The sequence below is a fragment of the Girardinichthys multiradiatus genome, chromosome 10 (genome assembly GCF_021462225.1).
Source record: "Girardinichthys multiradiatus isolate DD_20200921_A chromosome 10, DD_fGirMul_XY1, whole genome shotgun sequence".
NCBI lineage: Eukaryota > Metazoa > Chordata > Actinopteri > Cyprinodontiformes > Goodeidae > Girardinichthys > Girardinichthys multiradiatus.
Window position 1 is genome coordinate 2,392,431 of NC_061803.1, and position 20,669 is coordinate 2,413,099.

The 20,669-nt window shown below is 38.9% G+C and overlaps 2 protein-coding genes across 3 annotated transcripts; both read right to left on the reverse strand.

Annotated features, from left to right (window-relative positions):
* Positions 1-431: 431 nt before the first annotated feature.
* Positions 432-14,552, reverse strand: pdpk1b (3-phosphoinositide dependent protein kinase 1b). Of its 2 annotated transcripts, none has more exons than XM_047377988.1 (14): positions 14,250-14,552; positions 11,074-11,364; positions 10,817-10,859; positions 10,575-10,712; positions 9,812-9,956; positions 9,617-9,714; positions 9,006-9,081; positions 8,827-8,895; positions 6,783-6,879; positions 6,490-6,663; positions 6,146-6,363; positions 5,994-6,051; positions 2,827-2,979; positions 432-2,728 (listed from the first exon to the last, which is right to left on the reverse strand). In XM_047377988.1, the coding sequence occupies exons 1-14, from the start codon at positions 14,271-14,273 to the stop codon at positions 2,615-2,617; spliced, it is 1,698 nt and encodes a 565-aa protein (XP_047233944.1). In that variant the 5' UTR covers positions 14,274-14,552; the 3' UTR covers positions 432-2,614. The 2 variants fall into 2 exon arrangements, with proteins under 2 accessions (XP_047233944.1, XP_047233943.1); XM_047377987.1 differs by lacking the exon at positions 14,250-14,552 and adding an exon at positions 14,015-14,151.
* A 1,949-nt stretch (positions 14,553-16,501) lies between these two features.
* tsr3 (TSR3 ribosome maturation factor) lies at positions 16,502-20,561 on the reverse strand. Its single transcript, XM_047377990.1, has 6 exons — positions 20,416-20,561; positions 19,155-19,365; positions 18,847-19,040; positions 18,572-18,739; positions 18,020-18,074; positions 16,502-16,738 (listed from the first exon to the last, which is right to left on the reverse strand). The coding sequence occupies exons 1-6, from the start codon at positions 20,534-20,536 to the stop codon at positions 16,609-16,611; spliced, it is 879 nt and encodes a 292-aa protein (XP_047233946.1). The 5' UTR covers positions 20,537-20,561; the 3' UTR covers positions 16,502-16,608.
* Positions 20,562-20,669: the final 108 nt, after the last annotated feature.

A 20,669-nucleotide genomic window follows, 5' to 3' on the forward strand; every position in this document is an offset into this window, starting at 1 on the left:
TAAAATAGCAGCTGTGCAGCATAATTTAAACTGTTAAAATGGCTTCACTCAGCCTTAACATCTGATTGGTTACCCTACACAGCAAGCCTTTAGACTGATTAAATTTACCCGACTCTGTAAGCCCCGCCCACTCAGAGATTAATGTGCAATAGCGAAATATTTTTGTAAAAAACCTTTAATCCCATATGATTAATATATTTAAGAAATGACCGGCACATCGGAGTTTTGGTTTTAAGATTTACCTACTGAATCATGGCGCTTTTGGACCTCCATACTATCCAGTTTGCTCTTCTGAGAACTTCATGATAGCAAAAGGCTGTAGGAGCATCTGCAAGTGACATCTATAAACATAGTCAAAACAAATCTGCTTTATGATCACAACACAAGGAATGCCTTTCATCTGGAAATTAATTTTCACACCAAAGCACAGATAATGTGTCGGTACTTTATTTACATGCTGCAAAGATGTGAGCTGTCATCACCACTGGATGCTGTTCAGTGTCTGGCGGAGGTTGTTAAACAGAAGACAATACACATGGCTTTCATTTAAATGCCTAAATCCCTACATGCTTTAATTACTGGACTACCAAGCATTAAGTGGAAAATTCATCATTCAACATCTACTGACCTAGCGCACAAATAATCAGAGAGAGAATGAAAAGATTCATTAAATTATCAGAATATGATTAAGTCACTGAGCAAATAGAAAATGTATGATATAGTAAGAAAAAAGCTGTAAAATATTATAGTTTACAATAATTATTCACATTCAAAGGCTTTACATCTCAATACATACACAACATGGCCCCTGAACATGACTTCAATCCAAATATGATTCATATATTAGAATTTAAATAACACAGAATGAACTATAGGCTAAACAATAGCCATCAATAACCTTATACAAGAAAAAATACAAAAACTGTATCCTAGTATCATTGCATTACTCGCTTCAGATTTGATAATACATCATCTGTACATCACAGTTCTCATCAGTTACAAGCCAGGTAGAGTGTTTCATACGTGATGTAACCGACCGCCATCGACTTGATTCAGAATATGTTCGTTTTTCTTATTAAATCAGGAGGAAAAACTCTTCTGACGTTCCCTCCGCTTTACAGATAGATACAGCAATTTCATCGGTTTATTTGGATCAGATGGATATCCTTTAACTGACATCCAGCCACATCAAGCCCTGGTTGGCTCCAGGGTCCGGTTCACTTATACTCCTGTCACACACTGCAGACAGACTCAGCTGAAGGAAGAGGGGCCTTCGGAAAGGACCTTAAGGTACTATGTCGAAAATTAAAAGCATTTTGATAATACATATTGCTAAAACAAGAGCACGAGTTAAATCATTCACTTTAATTTCTATAGGCCCAAACAGGAGTCAAATCAAGAACAAAAATCAAAGATAATAAAAAGAAAAGGAAGGGCAAATGAGCCCACTGAGGCAACCTGCCATCTTGTCCAGGGACAATAGCTTTTCTGATTGCTTGTGAGAATGATGGTATGTGAATGCATCTCTGTTCATGGAGGTTTTCTGTTCAGCATGGGGTGGTCAGCACATGAGATTTTATTTTCAGTAAGACAAACTGAAGATGAATTCAGGAGAACTCACACCACAGAAGTCAGTTAAATGGTACAAAACAAACAAGACATCCAATTTTCGCAATGGTTGCCAATGCAGTCAAAAATACCCACTTTTTAACTTAAACTACATCTCCAGTGCTTAAAAGAGAAGCCATAGCAACCAAACTGGCCATGCAGGAAAGATAAGCAAGTCAGGATGAAGAAGTAGAAGCTAGTGGCATGTTTACCCACCCCAACAGAAAAAAACAACCTTAGTAACAGCTATAGAAGGCTCACTCTCACATACTGGTCCAGACCCGTGTCTCACTGCAGACCAGCACTCTGCTTTGTTACTCAGAGACCTTAATTGGACTGCAATAAGCAAGTACCAAGAGAATGAAAAACAACTCCAATGCCATGAGAATACATGGGCTCCAACAAGAAGGGAAGAAGAGGCATGTGGGATGTGAGCTGGATAAGTGTGTGACTGAATCCGTTTACAGTATTTGTCACAACTAGAGAGTAAATGCACTAAATGTCGGGCTTTACAACAACTGCACATATAATGTATGATTAGGATATGGTTTAATTAAAGATATCTGGTCAGGTTCTGGTTCATAAAAGCTAGATTCTGTGTTATCATTGAAGCAGGAAACCAGTCCGTGGATTCAGGATAGTCCTAGCAGTACCCAAGCTTGTGTCACTGTACAAGACAAGCTTGCCCATCTTCTCCACCACCCCAAGCCCTGCACCCAAAGCAGAATGTACAAAATGCAGATGTTCATTGTGGAAGTCTTATCACCCATACATGGAAAATGCAATAGAGGTCTCAGAGAGAGCACAAAGAACAAGCAAAGCAACCCTGAATCCAAAGTCGTATTTTTCCCATGGATCTACTCAGGAAAAACAAACAAGGTCTAGATGCCAGCGTCTCTAAGAGTTTGTTTAAATTGCGGTGATGAAGGGCTCTAAAGAGGGTGTTATTCTGCTCAGTGATTGGCCTCAGAGCTTAAAATGAATGAACACAGAATTGATTGTGCTCCTATAGGCCGGGGTTTTGGTGCCTCTGATAGATTTTTCTCCACACTTCCTGAATCTTCTTGCACCATCTGTCGGCATTTCCACTGGGGTCCATCAGATAGTATGTCCGGTTAGGCTAAACGGTGAAAGAAACAACAGAAAACCCACATGATTGAAGAGGGTCCATGGAAGGAGCAAGCAGACACAGGACAATAGAAATAAATCATTGTTTACCGTGTGAACAAAGAAGGTTTTGAAGTTTTTGGCCTCAGGGCGTAACTCTGAAGACCAAGGAATCTCCCCTTTCAGGACCCTGTTGACAGGATCCACGTAGTACAGGTGTGGTCCTTCGGTCAGGAGGAGCTGTCTCCGACGAGCAAACAGACCCTGGGTTGGAATAAAAACAGAAGGAGAAATGATTGTCAGCAGCTACAATCAGCAGTGATTACACTTTATAGGTTATGTAGAGTCACTCCAAATATTAAGGAAAGGTTTAACTGTTGAAAAACAAAGATGGCCGTGTTTATTCGCCTTTAAAGTGAGAGAAAAGAAGGAGGAGCTCTGGTCAGGATTACATCTGATGATATTAAATTATTTCACAGCAGCAACATAATGTTGAAACCAGGTTTATTCATACATTTTATGAACAAACACATATCCTTGTTTTCTTACTGAAATTAAATCAGACTAAACAGTTTCAGGTCAATAAAGATTTGTTATTTTCTTCAGTATTTGGTAGAATTATATTTTAAACTGTCTGACTTGGGTCAAATGTTCTGGGTTTTCCTTCCACATGTTTCTCCCAACAGTTTTTGCCCATTCCTCCTGACAGAACTGGTGTAACTGGGTTGAGTTTGCAGGCCGCTTGGCTCAAACACAGTTCTGCCTACTAGGGATGGGTGATATGGACTTAAAATTTCAATCACAATATTGTGTTATATTTATTGTGAGAAAGTGACAATATTAAGTATTTTACAACTTTTTTGTAGACTAATCTCGGCAAATGTAGGGCTGCACGTCTCTACAGTCACTATGGAAGCTAACATGTCCCAATATTCTAATTAAAATGTATTAACAGAAATGTCTTTTCATTTTCAAAATGAAGCTGCATTTTCTGACTCATAAATAAAATTAAAAATAAATCAAACTGCATTTTCATTTTCTTCTCCAAGACTGCTCAATTTGTTAATTAATTAAAATGATAAATAAAATAACGTTTAACATTTCATTTTCAAAACATGTCCCAGCAAAAAGTGACCAAAATTCATTTTTGAAATGTCAAATTTGAAAATTAAAATGTATTAACAGAAATGCGTTTTCATTTTAAAGTCATAGCTGCATTTTTTGACTCATAAATGAAATTGCTAATAGATCTTTCAAACTGCGTTTTCATTTTCTTCTTCAAGACTGGCTCATTGTGTGACACATCTAAAGAAATAACTAAGAGGAAAATGCTTGTTCATTTTCATGCCCACAAAAAGTATCCATAAATCAATTTGACTTCGCAATTCCTAGCGGCGCAGGAGAGTGACGCCAGTGGCAACTCTTCTTCTCCTGCCCCAGACCGCACCGTTACGCATCTTGTACGTTAGGGAGCGGTGTGCATTGTGAAAGATCTATTAGCAATTTCATTTATGAGTCAAAAAATGCAGCTATGACTTTAAAATAAAAACGCATTTCTGTTAATACATTTTAATTTTCAAATTTGACATTTCAAAAATGAATTTTGGTCACTTTTTGCTGGGACATGTTTTGAAAATGAAATGTTAAACGTTATTTTATTTATCGTTTTAATTAATTAACAAATTGAGCAGTCTTGGAAAAGAAAATGAAAATGCAGTTTGAATGATTTATTTAATTTTATTTATGAGTCAGAAAATGCAGCTTCATTTTGAAAATGAAAAAGCATTTTATTAATCCGTTTTAATTTGAATATTGGGACATGTTAGCTTCCATTCAGGCACATCCCAACAAAGAAATAGTGGTCTTAAAAAACAACCATGTTGAGATAAGCTTCCTAAGGAAACCAGTTGTATAAAGCAATATGATTGTTATCATTAAACTGCACACAACTACTGGATTTAATCAGGTCTCTCGATGCTCTCTATTTTTACTATTTTCTTAGTGGAGAAAATATTAAAAGTTACAATCCTAACAGTACTGCAAGTTTTTTGGATTTTCAGATATGATTAATTTGAATTTATTGTTAAATAAACGCTCTCATAATTGGGAAGCAGCAGCCCATTTTCCATGCATGGACTTTCAGAAATGACCCAGGATTTTGAAAGCCCTCCATGTGTTGACACAGTTTTACCAGAATAAAATCAATTTCCTGGGTCCACACTCTCCTGGATTAAAGGTTGTAGTTTGGAGGATTGTTGAGAGGTGGGGTTAATTGCTGAGCAACGAGGATTGGTGGACCCTTTCTTGCAGTGTTCTGACTTCCTCTCACCCGCCATATTTAAGACCTGCGTGTTGCTTTTTATTTAAACCAGATTCATATATAAGCGCACGGTTAGCATTACAATGTGGTGCAGCACCACAAGCAAACAAGCCAGTTGTAAGTTCTGTTCTCCATCTTGTTTGTAAGAGAATGGCGGGATAAAGGCTTCTTTGTTGGCCTTTAGTTACCCATTACTGCCACCCGCTGGACTAAAGGTGCAGTGCAGTTTTCTTCAACATATATCGTCAGGCTGATTTAAATTAACTTTCCACAGCCTTTCAGAGCAGTGGGAACAGAAGGAAGACAAATTACCAATAATTCCTTTTATACAGGTAATAAATATCACCGTTATTTAAATTTTTCTGTGGAAAAGGAGTTTCTTTCTCGCAGAGTGGACTTCCAACCCACTTGTTTCACTGTGGATAATGACTCTCTTGCCACCTTCAGCCTCATCTTCATAAGGTCTTAATTTAAACCTGTAGCACCAAAACCTGTTCATCACTGGGCCCCAAAACCAGTTTCCTTCCAGAACAGCATGCGGGTTATACGTGCATATAATTGTTTGAACATCTGGGAATTGTACCCAAGGATGAATCAGACGTGTGAAGGTCTGCAAATCCCTTCCAGGACGTCACACATGACAACAAAGCCGCATGTTTGAGGCCTGGCTTAAAATACACTCAAAGGTGAGAAAAAAAAAAAAAAGGCTACATATGTTGTTATACAGAGTGTGTAAATAAATGGCTTCAACTTTCTGAAGCTGAATTAAAATCATGTCTACCCAGGGAATCAGATGTTATTCTGGTTTCTGCGGTTAAAATGAAAGAAAACCACCCTGGTTGCCGCTTGACGAAGCACACCTTATGGACACCACTTATACATTTTCTAAGCAAAAATATATTTCAGTGACTGAAACAATCCCAGGAACGTAAACGAATGCAGTGAAATTCATACGCACCTTGCGTTTATCCACTGGGCCCATTTTCAAGATGAGATTATTCTCCACAAACTGATGCCTGTGTGAAAGAAAAAAAAAAAAAAAAAGCAAAAGTAATTTTTCTTTCAAAACAAACAGAACACAAGAATTATATGAACAACACTTCCACTCACCAAGGGTTCCCATTGGTCTGTTTGTCCAGCAATAATTTCTTTTCTTCTTCGGTGAACTGCAGGTCCAGCTCAAAGGAGTTGTTGTCCAGGTCATGGATGTACTGCTCTATGTTGCTGCTGGATCTCTGCGGCGGTGCAGAGTCGTGTGGTGACAAGGAGTGTGATGAGCTGGACGGGGCCACCTGCATGTTGCTGAACTGGCTCAGGAGGTCATCATACTAACAATCACAATGATGGAGAGGATAAAAAAAATATTAATAGCTGGGATACCAACTGGTTTCAGTATGTGTTCCAGTAAGGCTGTGGTTTCTGCTTGTTAGCGCTAGCAGGGGAGAACAACTCACATTTCCATAGCAGTCCTCATCATCTTCAGACATGGCTGGCAGGTAAGGTGTGAGTTTAGGAGGTGTCTGTAGGTGTAAATCCCTCCAGGAAATTGAGTCAAAGAAGGGATGCTGCTTCAGTGGGTCGTACCCTCCCATCTCTTCACAACCAAGCCGCTTGGATGGGTCCAACGACTGCAGGTAGAAGAAAACACACAAGTAGACCTACTTAGAGAGAATACTTTCTTTACCTTAAACAACCAATCCTGCAAATACTCCCAACATGTATCATGTTACCAGCATAGATGCCTTACCAGCAGTTGTTCAACGAGATCCTTGGCTTTGGGGAAGAATTTTTCTGGGAACTCATACTCCAGCTTTATTATTTTCTGGAATATTAGGTACTCATTTCTATAACAGCACAAGCAATTGTAAAAGAAACAAGTTACCACCAGAAGCAGGCAAGAAATTCACTTATTTTACCACCATTACATTTTCAAAGGGAAATTAATGTGTATAACCAGCCAGAACATAGACAGTAATGATATGTATAAAGTTTAATGTGACGTATTATACAGAAGAGGCCTTTAATTCCCCGTGAGCACCAAAGACAGTCTCAGAAAAGCAAAACCAGACACCTACGTTCACCAGACACTGATGGATGGATACATACAGTACAGACCAAAAGTTTGGACACCTTCTCATTCAAAGAGTTTTCTTTATTTTCATGACTATGAATATTGTAGCTTCACACTGAAGGCATCAAAACTATGAATTAAATCATGTGGAATTATATACTGAACAAAAAAGTGTGAAACAACTGAAAATATGTCTTATATTCTAGGTTCTTCAAAGTAACCACCTTTTTCTTTGATTACTGCTCCGCACACTCTTGGTATTCTGGTGATGAGCTTCAAGAGGTCGTCACCTGAAATGGTTTTCCAACAGTCTTGAAGGAGTTCCCAGAGATGCTTAGCACTTGTTGGCCCTTTTGCCTTCACTCTGCGGTCCAGCTCACTCCAAACCATCTCGATTGGGTTCAGGTCCGGTGACTGTGGAGGCCAGGTCATCTGGCGCTGCACCCCATCACTCTCCTTCTTGGTCAAATCGCCCTTACACAGCCTGGAGGTGTGTTTGGGGTCATTGTCCTGTTGAAAAATAAATGATGGTCCAACTAAACGCAAACCGGATGGAATGGCATGCTGCTGCAAGATGCTGTGGTAGCCATGCTGGTTCAGTATGCCTTCAATTTTGAATAAATCCCCAACAGTGTCACCAACAAAGCACCCCCACACCATCACACCTCCTCCTCCATGCTTCACGGTGGGAACCAGGCATGTAGAGTCCATCCGTTCACCTCTTCTGCGTCGCACAAAGACACGGTGCTTGGAACCAAAGATCTCAAACTTGGACTCATCAGACCAAAGCACAGATTTCCACTGGTCTAATGTCCATTCCTTGTGTTCTTTAGCCCAAACAAGTCTCTTCTGCTTGTTGCCTGTCCTCAGCAGTGGTTTCCTAGCAGCTATTTTACCATGAAGGCCTGATTCACACAGTCTCCTCTTAACAGTTGTTCTAGAGATGTGTCTGCTGCTAGAACTCTGTGTGGCATTGACCTGTTCTCTAATCTGAGCTGCTGTTAACCTGCGATTTCTGAGGCTGGTGACTCGGATGAACTTATCGTTTGCAGCAGAGGTGACTCTTGGTCTTCCTTTCCAGGGACGGTGCTCATGTGAGCCAGTTTCTTTGTAGCGCTTGATGGTTTTTGCGACTGCACTTGGGGACACTTTCAAAGTTTTCCCAATTGTTCGGACTGACTGACCTTCATTTCTTAAAGTAATGATGGCCACTCGTTTTTCTTTACTTAGCTGCTTTTTTCTTGCCATAATACAAATTCTAACAATCTATTCAGTAGGACTATCAGCTGTGTACTGTATCCACCTCCTGCACGACACAACTGATGGTCCCAACCACATTTATAAGGCTTGAAATCCCACTTATTAAACCTGACAGGACACACCTGTGAAGTGAAAACCATTTCAGGTGACTACCTCTTGAAGCTCATCAACAGAATGCCAAGAGTGTGCGGAGCAGTAATGAAAGCAAAAAGGTGGCTACTTTGAAGAACCTAGAATATAAGACATATTTTCAGTTGTTTCACACTTTTTTGTTCAGTATATAATTCCACATGTGTTAATTCATAGTTTTGATGCTTTCAGTGTGAAGCTACAATATTCATAGTCATGAAAATAAAGAAAACTCTTTGAATGAGAAGGTGTGTCCAAACTTTTGGTCTGTACTGTATATATAAAAATACAAAAAATAACTGTATTAACACAGTAAGTGTGGAGTTCTTACCCAGCTCTGAACGGTGGTAAACCAGCCACCAGCTGATAGATAATACACCCCAAAGCCCAAAGATCAGAGCTGTAAGAACAAGAATAAACCATGAAAACAATAAGAATTACATTTGAGTAATAATAAAAAATTAAAAAAAAAACATCTAAAATCTGCATAAAACCAAATGAAAAATGCACCTCTTGCAGGCCGACTTTTCTGTTAGCAGCTCTGGAGACACGTACTGTGCTGTTCCCACAAAGGAGTTTGCTCTTGCTGCAAAATGGTGTACATAAAAAAAGAGTTAGGGAGATATTGCATGAGGTAAAAAATCTTTTTATAAAGCTGGAATAGTAATACTTCAAACCTAAAAGGTACAATTTTGTTTTTATGTCTTTTTCTTACCATACTACATTTATTTATAAAGCACTCAATAATAATAAACCAAGGTCCACAGAGTGATGTACATATGCAGATATCATAAACAATTAACAAAAAATAATATAAAATAATAAAATTTGACAAAATATATTTTAAGTAAAATGTAATTTAGCTAAAACTTAAAATTTAATGTTTGCTTTCAAATTTTCCAAACTATATTAAAAAGGGAGGATAAAAACAATCGACGTAAACTTGTGAAAACAAATAAATCATCATCTCTAGACGGCCACATGTGAGCAGCATCATGATTGGTACCAACAAAAAGCAGGTGGCTCTCTTCAGACTAGTTCCTTCAACTTTAAGCTGATAAAATGTAAGATTTGACTCAAACCTTTTAAACCTAAACATAAACTCAGAGCTTCAGTTATACCTTGTTTACTGTCAGATGATAACTGTTTTGCTGTTCCAAAATCTGTTATCTGGACGTGCATCTCCTCGTTCAAAAGAATATTTTCTGGTTTCAGATCTCTGAAATAAAATGAATTTAAAAAAGTTAAAAATTGTTATTAGATTAAAAAAATTATATAGTTAAAGAATACTAGAGGATACGAGAGCAAATTCTTACCTGTGAATTATCCCCTTTTTGTGTAAGTATTCTAGAGCACAAACTATTTCGGCAGAGTAGAACCGCGTACAGGTCTCATCAAATGAACCTATTTTGCGAATGTATTTTAGGAGTTCACCATTCTTAGCATAGCTAAGACCAAAATCTACAAAACGTCTGTCAAGGAAAACCTTAAACCAACGATACATCTGAGCAGGTAATGCAGAAACAGCTGGAGATACAGAGAGATATCTGCTGTTTTCTTCTGCATCGGTTCTGACCAGCTGCGTGAACGCACAGAACCAAGCTCCAGCAGGTCGTACCGATAATAGCCCTCTTTGGTATGGATGCTTGTAGAGGGGGAGAGGACTTTAAAATGCCAATTAAAAGGAAACTTTTTGCCACAGAAGCATGTTGGCTGATCAATCAGGCTGCTACTTTTACTCAGGAAGTAGGATTTCAGCAGACAACATAAATAGCAAAGTTGATTTATTTTATACTTTTGGAAATCCCAGATCTACATAACTAGAGAGCACACACACACTACTGATTAGTTACTAATGCTAACCACACTCACTGCTAATATAAGATTGTTTTAGGATGAACAGTGACTCAACACACGCAGCCTGACGTCACCTCGGCTGGAAACAAATATTTCCAATGTTTTAAGAATAGCTTTTAAAGAAAAATCTGGATTAGCCAGTCAAAGCTGTACCAAAGCGTAGCTCAAGAAATGTTGGCTGCATCTCTAAAAACACTCTTTGACCACCATTGGAAAGGATACACAACTTCTCATCATCTTGAAATGTGAAATAGAGCTTTACAAAGAACGGGTGATCAAGATTCGACATCAAATCTCTTTCTCTTTTCACGTACTGGACTTTGTTCTCCTTCATAATGTGGCGCTTCTCTAAAATCTTAACTGTTGGAAAGACAGAAAGAGAATAAAAATGAGTTCATGTATGTCTGATATATTATCCATTTTTATGACAATATTAAAAAGGAAACGGTTGTGTTGTTACTGACTTGCATATTCTTTCCCTGTGGCCAGCTCTCTTGCCAGAACAACCTAAAGGACAAAAGGAAGAGGAAGGAGAAAAACTTTGCACATTAGCAGCTGGGCTAACCAAGCTGAAGAGTTACAAAAATGCTTTGGAACCACTTTTGAATTCACCTCAGGTGAACCGAGAATGACTCATCCAAGTATTCAAAAGAATGCTAGCATGTAGTAACATCTACCACAGTGTGATTCATAGACAGAGAAAGGAATTCAACTACTGTACCGTTGAGAAGGAACCCTCTCCCAGTATCTTGCCAAACTTGAAATCCTCTGGCTTCTTCTTGCGTGGCTGAGGTGTCTGGGGGGTCGGTTGTCTGCAGACGTCCGAACTCTGGCTGCTGCCAGATGCTCCTACAGCACAGGGCTGAGAGGTTGAGCCCTCCATACCGGGGCAGTGACTACTGCTTGCGCTTGGGATAGCAAGTGGCGAACAGGAGTCAGGGTGGTTTCTTGCCATTGATGGATGTGAGCAGGAACAGATGGCAACGTTGGGCTGAATGGGCACAACATCATACTAGAACAAAAGAAAATATCCAAGTCAGCAAGGTGATGCAGCTGGAGATCTTGTTTTTTTCCAAAATAAAATCCTCCTGGTTTTAATAAACGTATCCTCACTTAATAAAGTCTTAGTAAAGAGTACTGAAGTTTTAGCCTTTAATTTGAACTGTGACTTCCTGAACAAGAAGGTATTTAGCAGCTGCTTATCCTCCACAAGTAAACGACATCCGCCTGTTTGCTTCTAGGCTAAAACTAACGCAAGTTGGCTAGAAAAGTACAGACATACAATATACTGAAATCCAATCATCACTATATCAACATGTGCAACATCACAATCAGAAAGATTGAGTAGCATTTAATATTTTACACCTCATGCATTCAAACTGATTATTAATGGATTTTACCAGTTGGATGATCTTCCACTGTTCTTTATATTCAATGATGCAATTATGGGTTAATCTAAATATCATCAGTGCAACAATAATATCTCAAACTAATGTTTTCCCCAACATCTTGAAGCCCTTGTGAAAATAAAACCATTCATTCATTCATTCATCTATCTTCTATACCGCTTCTTCCATAGTGGGTCGCAGGGAAGCTGGTGCCTATCTCCAGAAGTCTACGGCGAGGGGCAGGGTTCACCCTGGACAGGTCGCCAGTCCATCGCAGGGCAACACAGACACACAATGCACACACTCGTTCATACACCTACGGGCAATTTAGAGAAACCAATTTACCTAACAGTCATGTTTTTGGACTGTGAAAATAAAACCAATGTACTTAAAATTTAATCACGATAACAGACGTCTGAAGACTAAAGATGCAGCAGTCAATTGACCACACACCGAAATCGGACAGTTTTCCCATGATCAGCTCTGATCCATGATCAACAGGTAAAAAGTATTTTTTCTCCTATTCAATAAATGCATCAAAACTAAGAACGTCCACCAACTTCAGCCTATGAACACACCGACCAACAGAATCTACATTGTTCACGTTTTTGAATCTAATAAAAATTTTAATGAAAGATTTTATATAATCTTATCACTGAATTTGCAGTTTATTTTTTATGTTACAGGACGGGAAAAAAATCTGAATTAGTCAAAATTAAAACAGTGCCAATCAAGAAAAGCCTAGTTGGTGCACAGAATCCAAAAAGATCTGGTCAAATTTTAGTAACATTTAAACTACACACTGAAAGACATTAAAGAATAAAACTAAAACGTCCTCATTGTTTTTCTCTGTAATGTCTAATCATTTATGAAGTTGCAGACCTTCTTAACTAAATACAATTATTAGGCAAACACGAGAATAAGTCAGTGTCATTCAGAAACCATGTGTAGGAGGGAGAAGAGAAATGATTCACATCACACAGACAACACCCATTATATGTCTTGTAAAAAAAAACGTCAAACTGTTCACACTCTGGGTGAAGTATTACAAACTTAAAACTGGTGTATTAGAGGGGCAAAGTCTGGTGTTGATAGACAACTGACGACCAAGAAGCTTGGAGGTCCCACCCTTTGGTGTTCAGCCGGTAAAAACTATGTCAAAGTTTCTTTTCATGGGACAGCAGCAACTTACAACAACCCGCTCAACTGTTTATATACTAAATATTTTGATAAAACTTTAAAGGGAAACGAAAAGTGAAACCCACCAACTGACGTGAAGACACAAAGACGGCACACAAGGCTTTACGGTGCTTTCTGAGCACTTCACTGCTGTTCATTTCAGCAACAGCCATTTTTAATACATGGACCAACTACAACTATTATTGTTTTTCAGCTTTTAGCTCAGTTCGTGAAACTGGCTGAGCTTCTCGTAAAGAAGCAAGGTGTGGCCTTTTAGCTGCCTATTCCGGACTTGACCCTATTATTGCCAGCTGTCCGTGAAACTGCCTGGAGACCCATTGTTATTAAGTCAGCAAATATAATGGCTGGTATACAACTTCAAGCAACATTTTCCTAACCATGTGAACTTTGGTAACAGCTAGCCTAGGCGAACTTTCCTTGCTAACCAAACCCTGCTAGCAAGCTAGCATTAGCAGTTGGTTACCTTATCAAATAAAGCCGGTGTTGCGGAAACAAGGCACCCTTAGCATATAAAAGCGTCCCTTACCTGCCATAAAAACAGTCTGTGTGCATATATGGGAAAATAAATGGTAGATTATCGTGTTCCTAATGCGTTCTGACAAGAAAAAACAATTCAAACTATCAGGTTTAACGTTAACCAGTTTGTAAATACAATTGTTTCCAAGGGCTCTTTCCATCACAACGATACTTCGGACGGCTGGGGTGCTTTATTCGGCAAAACACCGACCATCTCTGACAGCAAGTTGCAAACTTTACGCCAACAGTAAATTAGCTAACCTTAGCAAAGCAAGCAACTTCAACCCCATCTACTCAGATGCTGCTTCTCAATCGCGCTCGATGTTGTTTCTGTAGTTATTGCTGTCGAAATGCTAAAGTTGGCAATCGAAAAACACAACGTTATCACCAGAAAACCACATTTTAACGAAAGGTGGAACGTAATAAAGCTAGCTTTAGCTTGCTAGCAAGTGGAGCATCGGTCGAAAGCGCGAACCTAAGCTACCATTAGCGGTCCATTCCTGGACAGGAGGAATGGTCTCGTACAGTTAAAAAACAGACATTATCAAACACTCTTACGTTATTATTTGCTACAGAGGTGATAGAAAAGCAGGTCGCCATAAATTAATCCAAAAACAGGAAAGCCTGAAAGAGCTGAACCGCTGCTAAGCTAACGATGCTAGTGAGTTAGAGTGATATTTTACGGCCACCTCAGCCGAAGGCCCAGATAACTACTTCTTATGATAAAGCTGCTATACGGCGCAATCCGCACACCGGCTTCGAAGACCCATTCTTGTAAAGTTTTAACACCTACCATGTGACTTGTAGCTCTTGCCATGGGAGTTTTCCGTGAGTATTTATTTGGAATAAAATAATTAGAGAAGCTCCAGTAATGGCTGCCTCCGTGCCTTCATTTTCGAGGTGTGACGTCGTTCCACAACAATGTTACCGCAGGACAGCAGAGGATAGTCCTGCCGTGTCCGCCCCCACCGCCGCTGACAACCCGCTGAACTCCGGAGCGCTGGACTGAAACGGCTTCACTGGTCCGTATCGACTTACACCCATGTGGCCTGCAAACTGTTTGGAACAGACGTTCATTTAGTGAACGGCATCTTTTTTTTTTTTTTTTTTTTTTTACGCCTCAACAAATCAAGAAGCAAAGCAGAGTCTGGGGAAAAAGTTGTGCTGCGCGTCAGACTTCTTTTTTAAACGTTTTACACCATGAAATACCTTTTATGTTATTGAAAGATAACCTAGAAAAATATAAAATGTTTTTTTTTTAAATGTAAGTTTTAGTAAGTACAAAGAAGCAGACTAAAGTCGACAGGTCTTAAACCTAATAACTGCTTTTGCCATCCTTAGCTACAATAACAAGAAGTCTTTTTCGTCACTGTGTTTTTGCCCACTCTTCTTTACAGAATTGTCCTAATTCAGCCACATCAGATGATTTTTAAGGAATTACCAGTGGGCACACCAAAACAATTCAATTGGATTGAAGCCTGTACTTGAATTAGGCCACTCTAAAACCCTTATTTTGTGTTTTTTGGCCCATTCGGAACTTCCTTAGAGCATAGGATGTTCTCCTTCAGAATGTTCTGCTAGAGAGCAGAATTCATGGTTCAATCCATTATGGCAAGTCTTTCAGGTCTGAAATAGGAAGGCAGCCCCAGATCATCATATCACCGCCATTTTGTTTGACTGTCAGTTTAAAGATCTTTTTTATGAAAGGCTGCCGGTTCTATCCTAGATGTACCCGGACCCACGCCTTCCAAAATGTTCTGCTGATGTCTCATCGGTCAACAGAATATTTTCTTGAGGCTCATTAAGGATTTTATTTGTCCAATGTGAGACAGGCTTTTGTAATCTTTTTTAATCAGTAGTGGTTTTTAACTTTGGACCCCCGAGTGGATAGCAATTGGCTCAATCATGAACACTGACCTTAACTGAGGTAGTATAAATGTGAATCTTGGTACTTTTGTGACCTCATAGATGAGTCATTGATGTACCCTTTGAGTCATTTTGGCAGGCTGGCCACTGCTGGGAAATATTCTCCAAGACCATGTTTGCACATTTTTAATACAAAGGTTTAAAACAAGAATGTATATCATGTGTCTATTTATAGCAGAAAAGTAGTAATTATTCTTACATATGTCAAAATAATATAGTATATTGACTATACCATTCGTTTTTGTATTTATAATACACGGACCTAAACATACAATACCTAATATACACCTGCCAAATTAAGTTGTAGGTTTCTAGTGCTTATTGTGCAGAATATTACACTTTTTTGTTATTCTAATCCTTTTTGAGTAGCACGTCAGGCTAATACTAGTTGGTTAGTTAGTTGAGCTGTCTGCTAGGGTAGCAAGCTTGGAATCAAAGCTGCTACTTGTAGCTCGTCAACTGTAGCTTTAAAAAGGTTTTATGCTAATAAGAGTGGATGGGTGGTGCTCCTTTAGTTTCTGCACCATTGCTGACCATGTTTTTATGACCGGAAATATTTCCTAACAGCCAAATCTTTCTTTCTTGTAAGTGGTAGAAACGATAAGCAGTCTTGCTTATTTAGCATACATACGTATTTCTGTTGCACACTTGAACTTCATTCTTAAGCTTGGAGTTCCACATGGATATGTTTTTGGCCCCATCTTTTCGTGCTTTATTTGGTTCCCTTATGTAATCTTTTAAAGATTGTTCAGTTATATCTCCAACTACTGCATTTAGCCAGGTTTTGTGACGGTCTTCTCCAGCTGAATGGGGAGAAAATGAAGGTTCCTAAATGTGTTGTCGATAGCTTGGTCAGATAATTAGAAACCTCAGTTTGATTCATGCACTGTCTCTGTATGTTAAACATGCCCGTTTTCTCTCCTTTTTTAGTATGGTATTCCTATGTTTATAACCACTACTACTACCAGTCCTGGTAACACCATGTTGTGATGTTTTTTCCCTTGATGATTCACTTTACCATCTCATGAAGGTTATGTCTGGATTTTTTTGTAGATGCTGCTGGGATCAAATTTTAAAAACAAAGCTGCATTTCCAGGTTTCAACACAATGGCTTCATGGTTTGGAAATCACTGCATACTTCATTTATTTACAGTCTTTCATCTTTTAAAAATCAGGGTAGGTTTTAGGACACAGTTTCCAATCCTTTATGGAAAAATATTCTTGAATTAGTCTTCATCTTTAGCTTGACAGTGTAAAACTGTTGACTCATTGATTCCCGTGTTTTCATCTTCTGCATGGTCTTCATTATCTTCTGATGAGTCACTGTCCTCACTGGAATCATCCTTTTCAACAGCACTAAATATAGAAATAACAATTTAATGTCATGTCTAATAATCCAATCAAAAACTGTATCCAAAGCCATTCAAGTTAACAAAAAATATCAAATATAGTTATTTTCAACCATGTAGGCTTTAATTTCATATCAACAAATAAAGAACATTTATTTTACACAAAAAAAGAAAGACCCAGCGTTGATTATTTCTATATAAAATATATGTAACATTGCAAAGGCTGAAATAATACAGTTTTTTCCTCCCACAGCATTAACCTCAGATTTAAATCACCAATAACACCTTTGGTAGAACTTTTTACGGAGGTATGATGTTAGGGGTGTAGGAGAAAACTGTTTAATATGCATCTCAGTTTTAAAGAAAACGGTGAGTTATGGCTGCAGTAAAACAGCACAAAGAAGCAAATATAAAGTGACATGTTTCTTTTAATTTATTTTAAACCGAAAATAAGCCTTAAAGAAAAAGAGGTACATAAATTACCGTTGTTAGGGAGAGGGTTCTAAGGTGGCAAGGTATGAATATTTCTCCTTTTTGTGTCAAACCAAAAGTTTTAAGCCCAAAACCTCCAGGTATCTTTATTGTTATGGAAATGAAAGAATAAAACATTTTTTTTTTTTATAATTATCGGATTAACATAATCTAAAATACAACTAAATAGTTTCTCCCAATGTGAAACTACTAAACAAACAGGTCATTAAGACTTAACACTCACCCACCAGGTGAGACACCATTTCAACACTAGGTGGCGCCTATTAGAGACTTTGTTAGGGTTTTTGTGTGTGTGTGTGGTGGTGGTGGTGGTGGGGATTTCTGATATCAAAAACATGGAATAAAGGTCCAAACTGCTTGCCATAGTATACTATATAATAAATGATCATTGGACTTGCTGTATAACACTGCTCCCCATCCCCTTCTGCCATATTATCAAAAACCCAAAACCAAGCAGGCAGCTCTTTAACCTCCTTTACGTCATTATTACCAGACTTTCTTGTATTATTTTGGAGTGGAGTGCTTTAGATAGTATCTTGATCTATAGTTTTTCTGTCATGGCACTTAAACAAAGCAATATAAACTTATGTGCGTATCCACCTCTGAATGAAAAGGACATCTTTATCGTAGCGGCTCAATAAAAACACGTGTACATTGTCGTACCAGCTTATAATATTAAACTTCAGCCTCTAGCTGTATATGAATTTCTCCATTGCTTATTAGGTATTTTATCTGTACTTTAACATGTTTATGGGTAAAATAGCTAAAACTTTAATTATCACTATGATGTGCTTACCTCTGAGGTCGGTTGAGATTCCTACATTCCACTCCAGAGTTAACATCAAATGGATCTGTAAACAGCACAGATGAGAATCTTTTTCATTAATGTAACTCAGCAAATACAAACTTACAAAAAAACTCTCTGGATGGTAAACAATTAATACAAAATGTACTTTTAATACTTTTACTTTTTAATACTTTTGGAAGGCAAACAAGTCCTCATTGCTTCATATTGAGGCCAGGCAACAAAACAATGATCAGCTTTAATGCCCTATGTATGAAGTCTGGGATTTTTATATAACGCAAATATGATTCCAGTGTTTTCTCATGCTTTATTTGGCTGTAGTTTGTAATGAGAGAAAACAGCAGAATGTCTTACTTTAGTACTCAGAAAAGCAGACCACCTTTAACTGGCAAGGAGAAAAGCTGAGCCTCCAGGTAAGGTTTAGGGTAAGACAAGTGGTGCAGAAATCTAAGTAAAGCTTCTATAAGAACTGATCCACAGCTACACAGACAAATATACTGTAATAAAGATGAGAGATTTCCAGGTCATTTTCTCTCATTTTACCAAACTCGTCTTCTTCCGGTTTAGATGTAAGAAACTCCTTCTCGACAGACAGTAACTCTTCCTCAGACTGACAAGCAGCGTAGCGGTCAAGAAGAACTTTATTCAGTTCAAGAAACACTGTCCCCCACTTGAATTTCTGCAACAGGAGCACCGCCAGCTCCTCAAACCCTGCGCAAAAACCACAGGAAAATGCAGCTTAGAGATTGAGATCTGAAAAGTGTTTAGTGATGTAATACAGTGGCTTGTTTCTTGTTAACTGTAGTATAAACTCTTACCAACAATGCAGAATGTGGCAGCAAAAGCTTCAACACAAGATAGTTTGCAAGGCTTGCCGTAGTTGACTGGGTTTGCAGCGACGAGGTATGGCAGCAACCTGGGATGGCTTCCAACCATCTTATTGAAAGGGGTCTCCTCCAGTTTGGCCCATGAGCAGTCAATGACAGCAAGCCCATTATGAGCCACAATTTCTCTATACATGAAAACTGAAGTGTTAGAAATATACTGACTATCATCAACATGTGGAGAACAGCAAAAACAAAAAGGTTTTCTGGTAATGTACTGCAGGAGAAGAGCCACAGCATACCTGTCTGCTGGCGTCACATACTTTGTGCCCATTGGACTCAGGATGAGTCCGTTAAACCTCTGGTTGAGGCGCAGGTTGCGTACAAAGCCCTTCCGTACCAGCTTTCTGCCAGTACAACGTTTTGGATCACAGTGACCCAACTCCCACATGGCAAGTGGACAAGGCAGTTTCACCTGTTGGGCCGCTGCTCCCTCCTCCAAGTGAAGACTAGCTGCAGAAACCCCACAAAAGCATGTGAGTACCTCCACAAGAGTACCTTGCAAAAGTAACTTTTCCTCATCATTTATTGGAAAAGACAAACTCAAAGTAACATATGATTGTGAAGTTGAAGGAAAATAATACACGATTATCAATTAAATATCATTTGTAGCCCCCAACAGGCTCATTCTGTTGAGGTCCATCCGTCTTCCCATCACCTTTAGCCAGCTTCCATGTCCCTGCTGAAGAAAAGCATCGCAGTGCAGATGCTGCCAACACTACGTTTTCCCATGGGGGTGATGTGCTAGGGGTGGTGCACAAGGTCAGATTTCTGCCTATGCATAACTTTCTTCATGCAGGTTGAAAAGTTCGGCTTTGGTTTGATCTTACTGGAGTATCTTCCTCCACATGTTTGCTGTGACCCGTACATGGCTACTGGCAACCTTTAAATGGGACATCTTCAAGCTTCCTTTTCTGCCACTCCTCCATAAAAGTCACAAGATATTCTTACACCTGAGCTGTAGATTTCTGCAGCTCCTCCAGAGTTACAACCTGCCTCTTGCATACTTCTCTGATCAATGCTCAATGTTTAGGTGGACGACCATGTCTTAACTAGGTTTGCAGATGGTCCATGCTTTCTCCATGTCCAGATGAAGGATTGAACAGAGCTCTGGGAGATGTTTAAAGCTTCAGGTGTTGTAGAACCTAACCCTGCTTTAAACTGAACCAGACCTTCCTCCCTGTTCACTAATTAGGTGCCTCCTGAAGGCAATTGGTTGCACTGGATTTTACTTCGGAGTAAACAGAGGGTTTTCATATTTTTATCAGTAAAACATGTTGAAAACCATCTTTCATTTTCCTTCAACTTCACAATTACACTTTGTGCCGATCAGTCGAATACAATCAAAGACAAAATATGAAAAAGTACTTTTGCAAGGCATATATTAAACCTTTACAGTACATGACTGTCTCAACTCTTAGATCTATAGATCTGAAACTTTGAGGGACTCAGTGAAGTATGTTTCTGGTATATGAACGGAGAAGTGAAACATATTTCTGTTACCTTCAAAAGCAGAGTGCATTTCTTCAGTAAAGGTCTCCAACGACTTCCCCTTCATTCTATGACGTTTGTCTTTGCCCTTATTGTCGGGCCGAACAAACTTGCCTTGTTTTTTTCGTCCCATGTTGCATTTCACCTAACGAGCCGCTGACTCCAGCTTTCCTTTCCTGGAGACGTTTTCTGTCCTATCTATTCGTAAAACATCTACAACCCCAAACACCACACAGTCTACTTTAACCCTGCTTGCTTTGCATGGT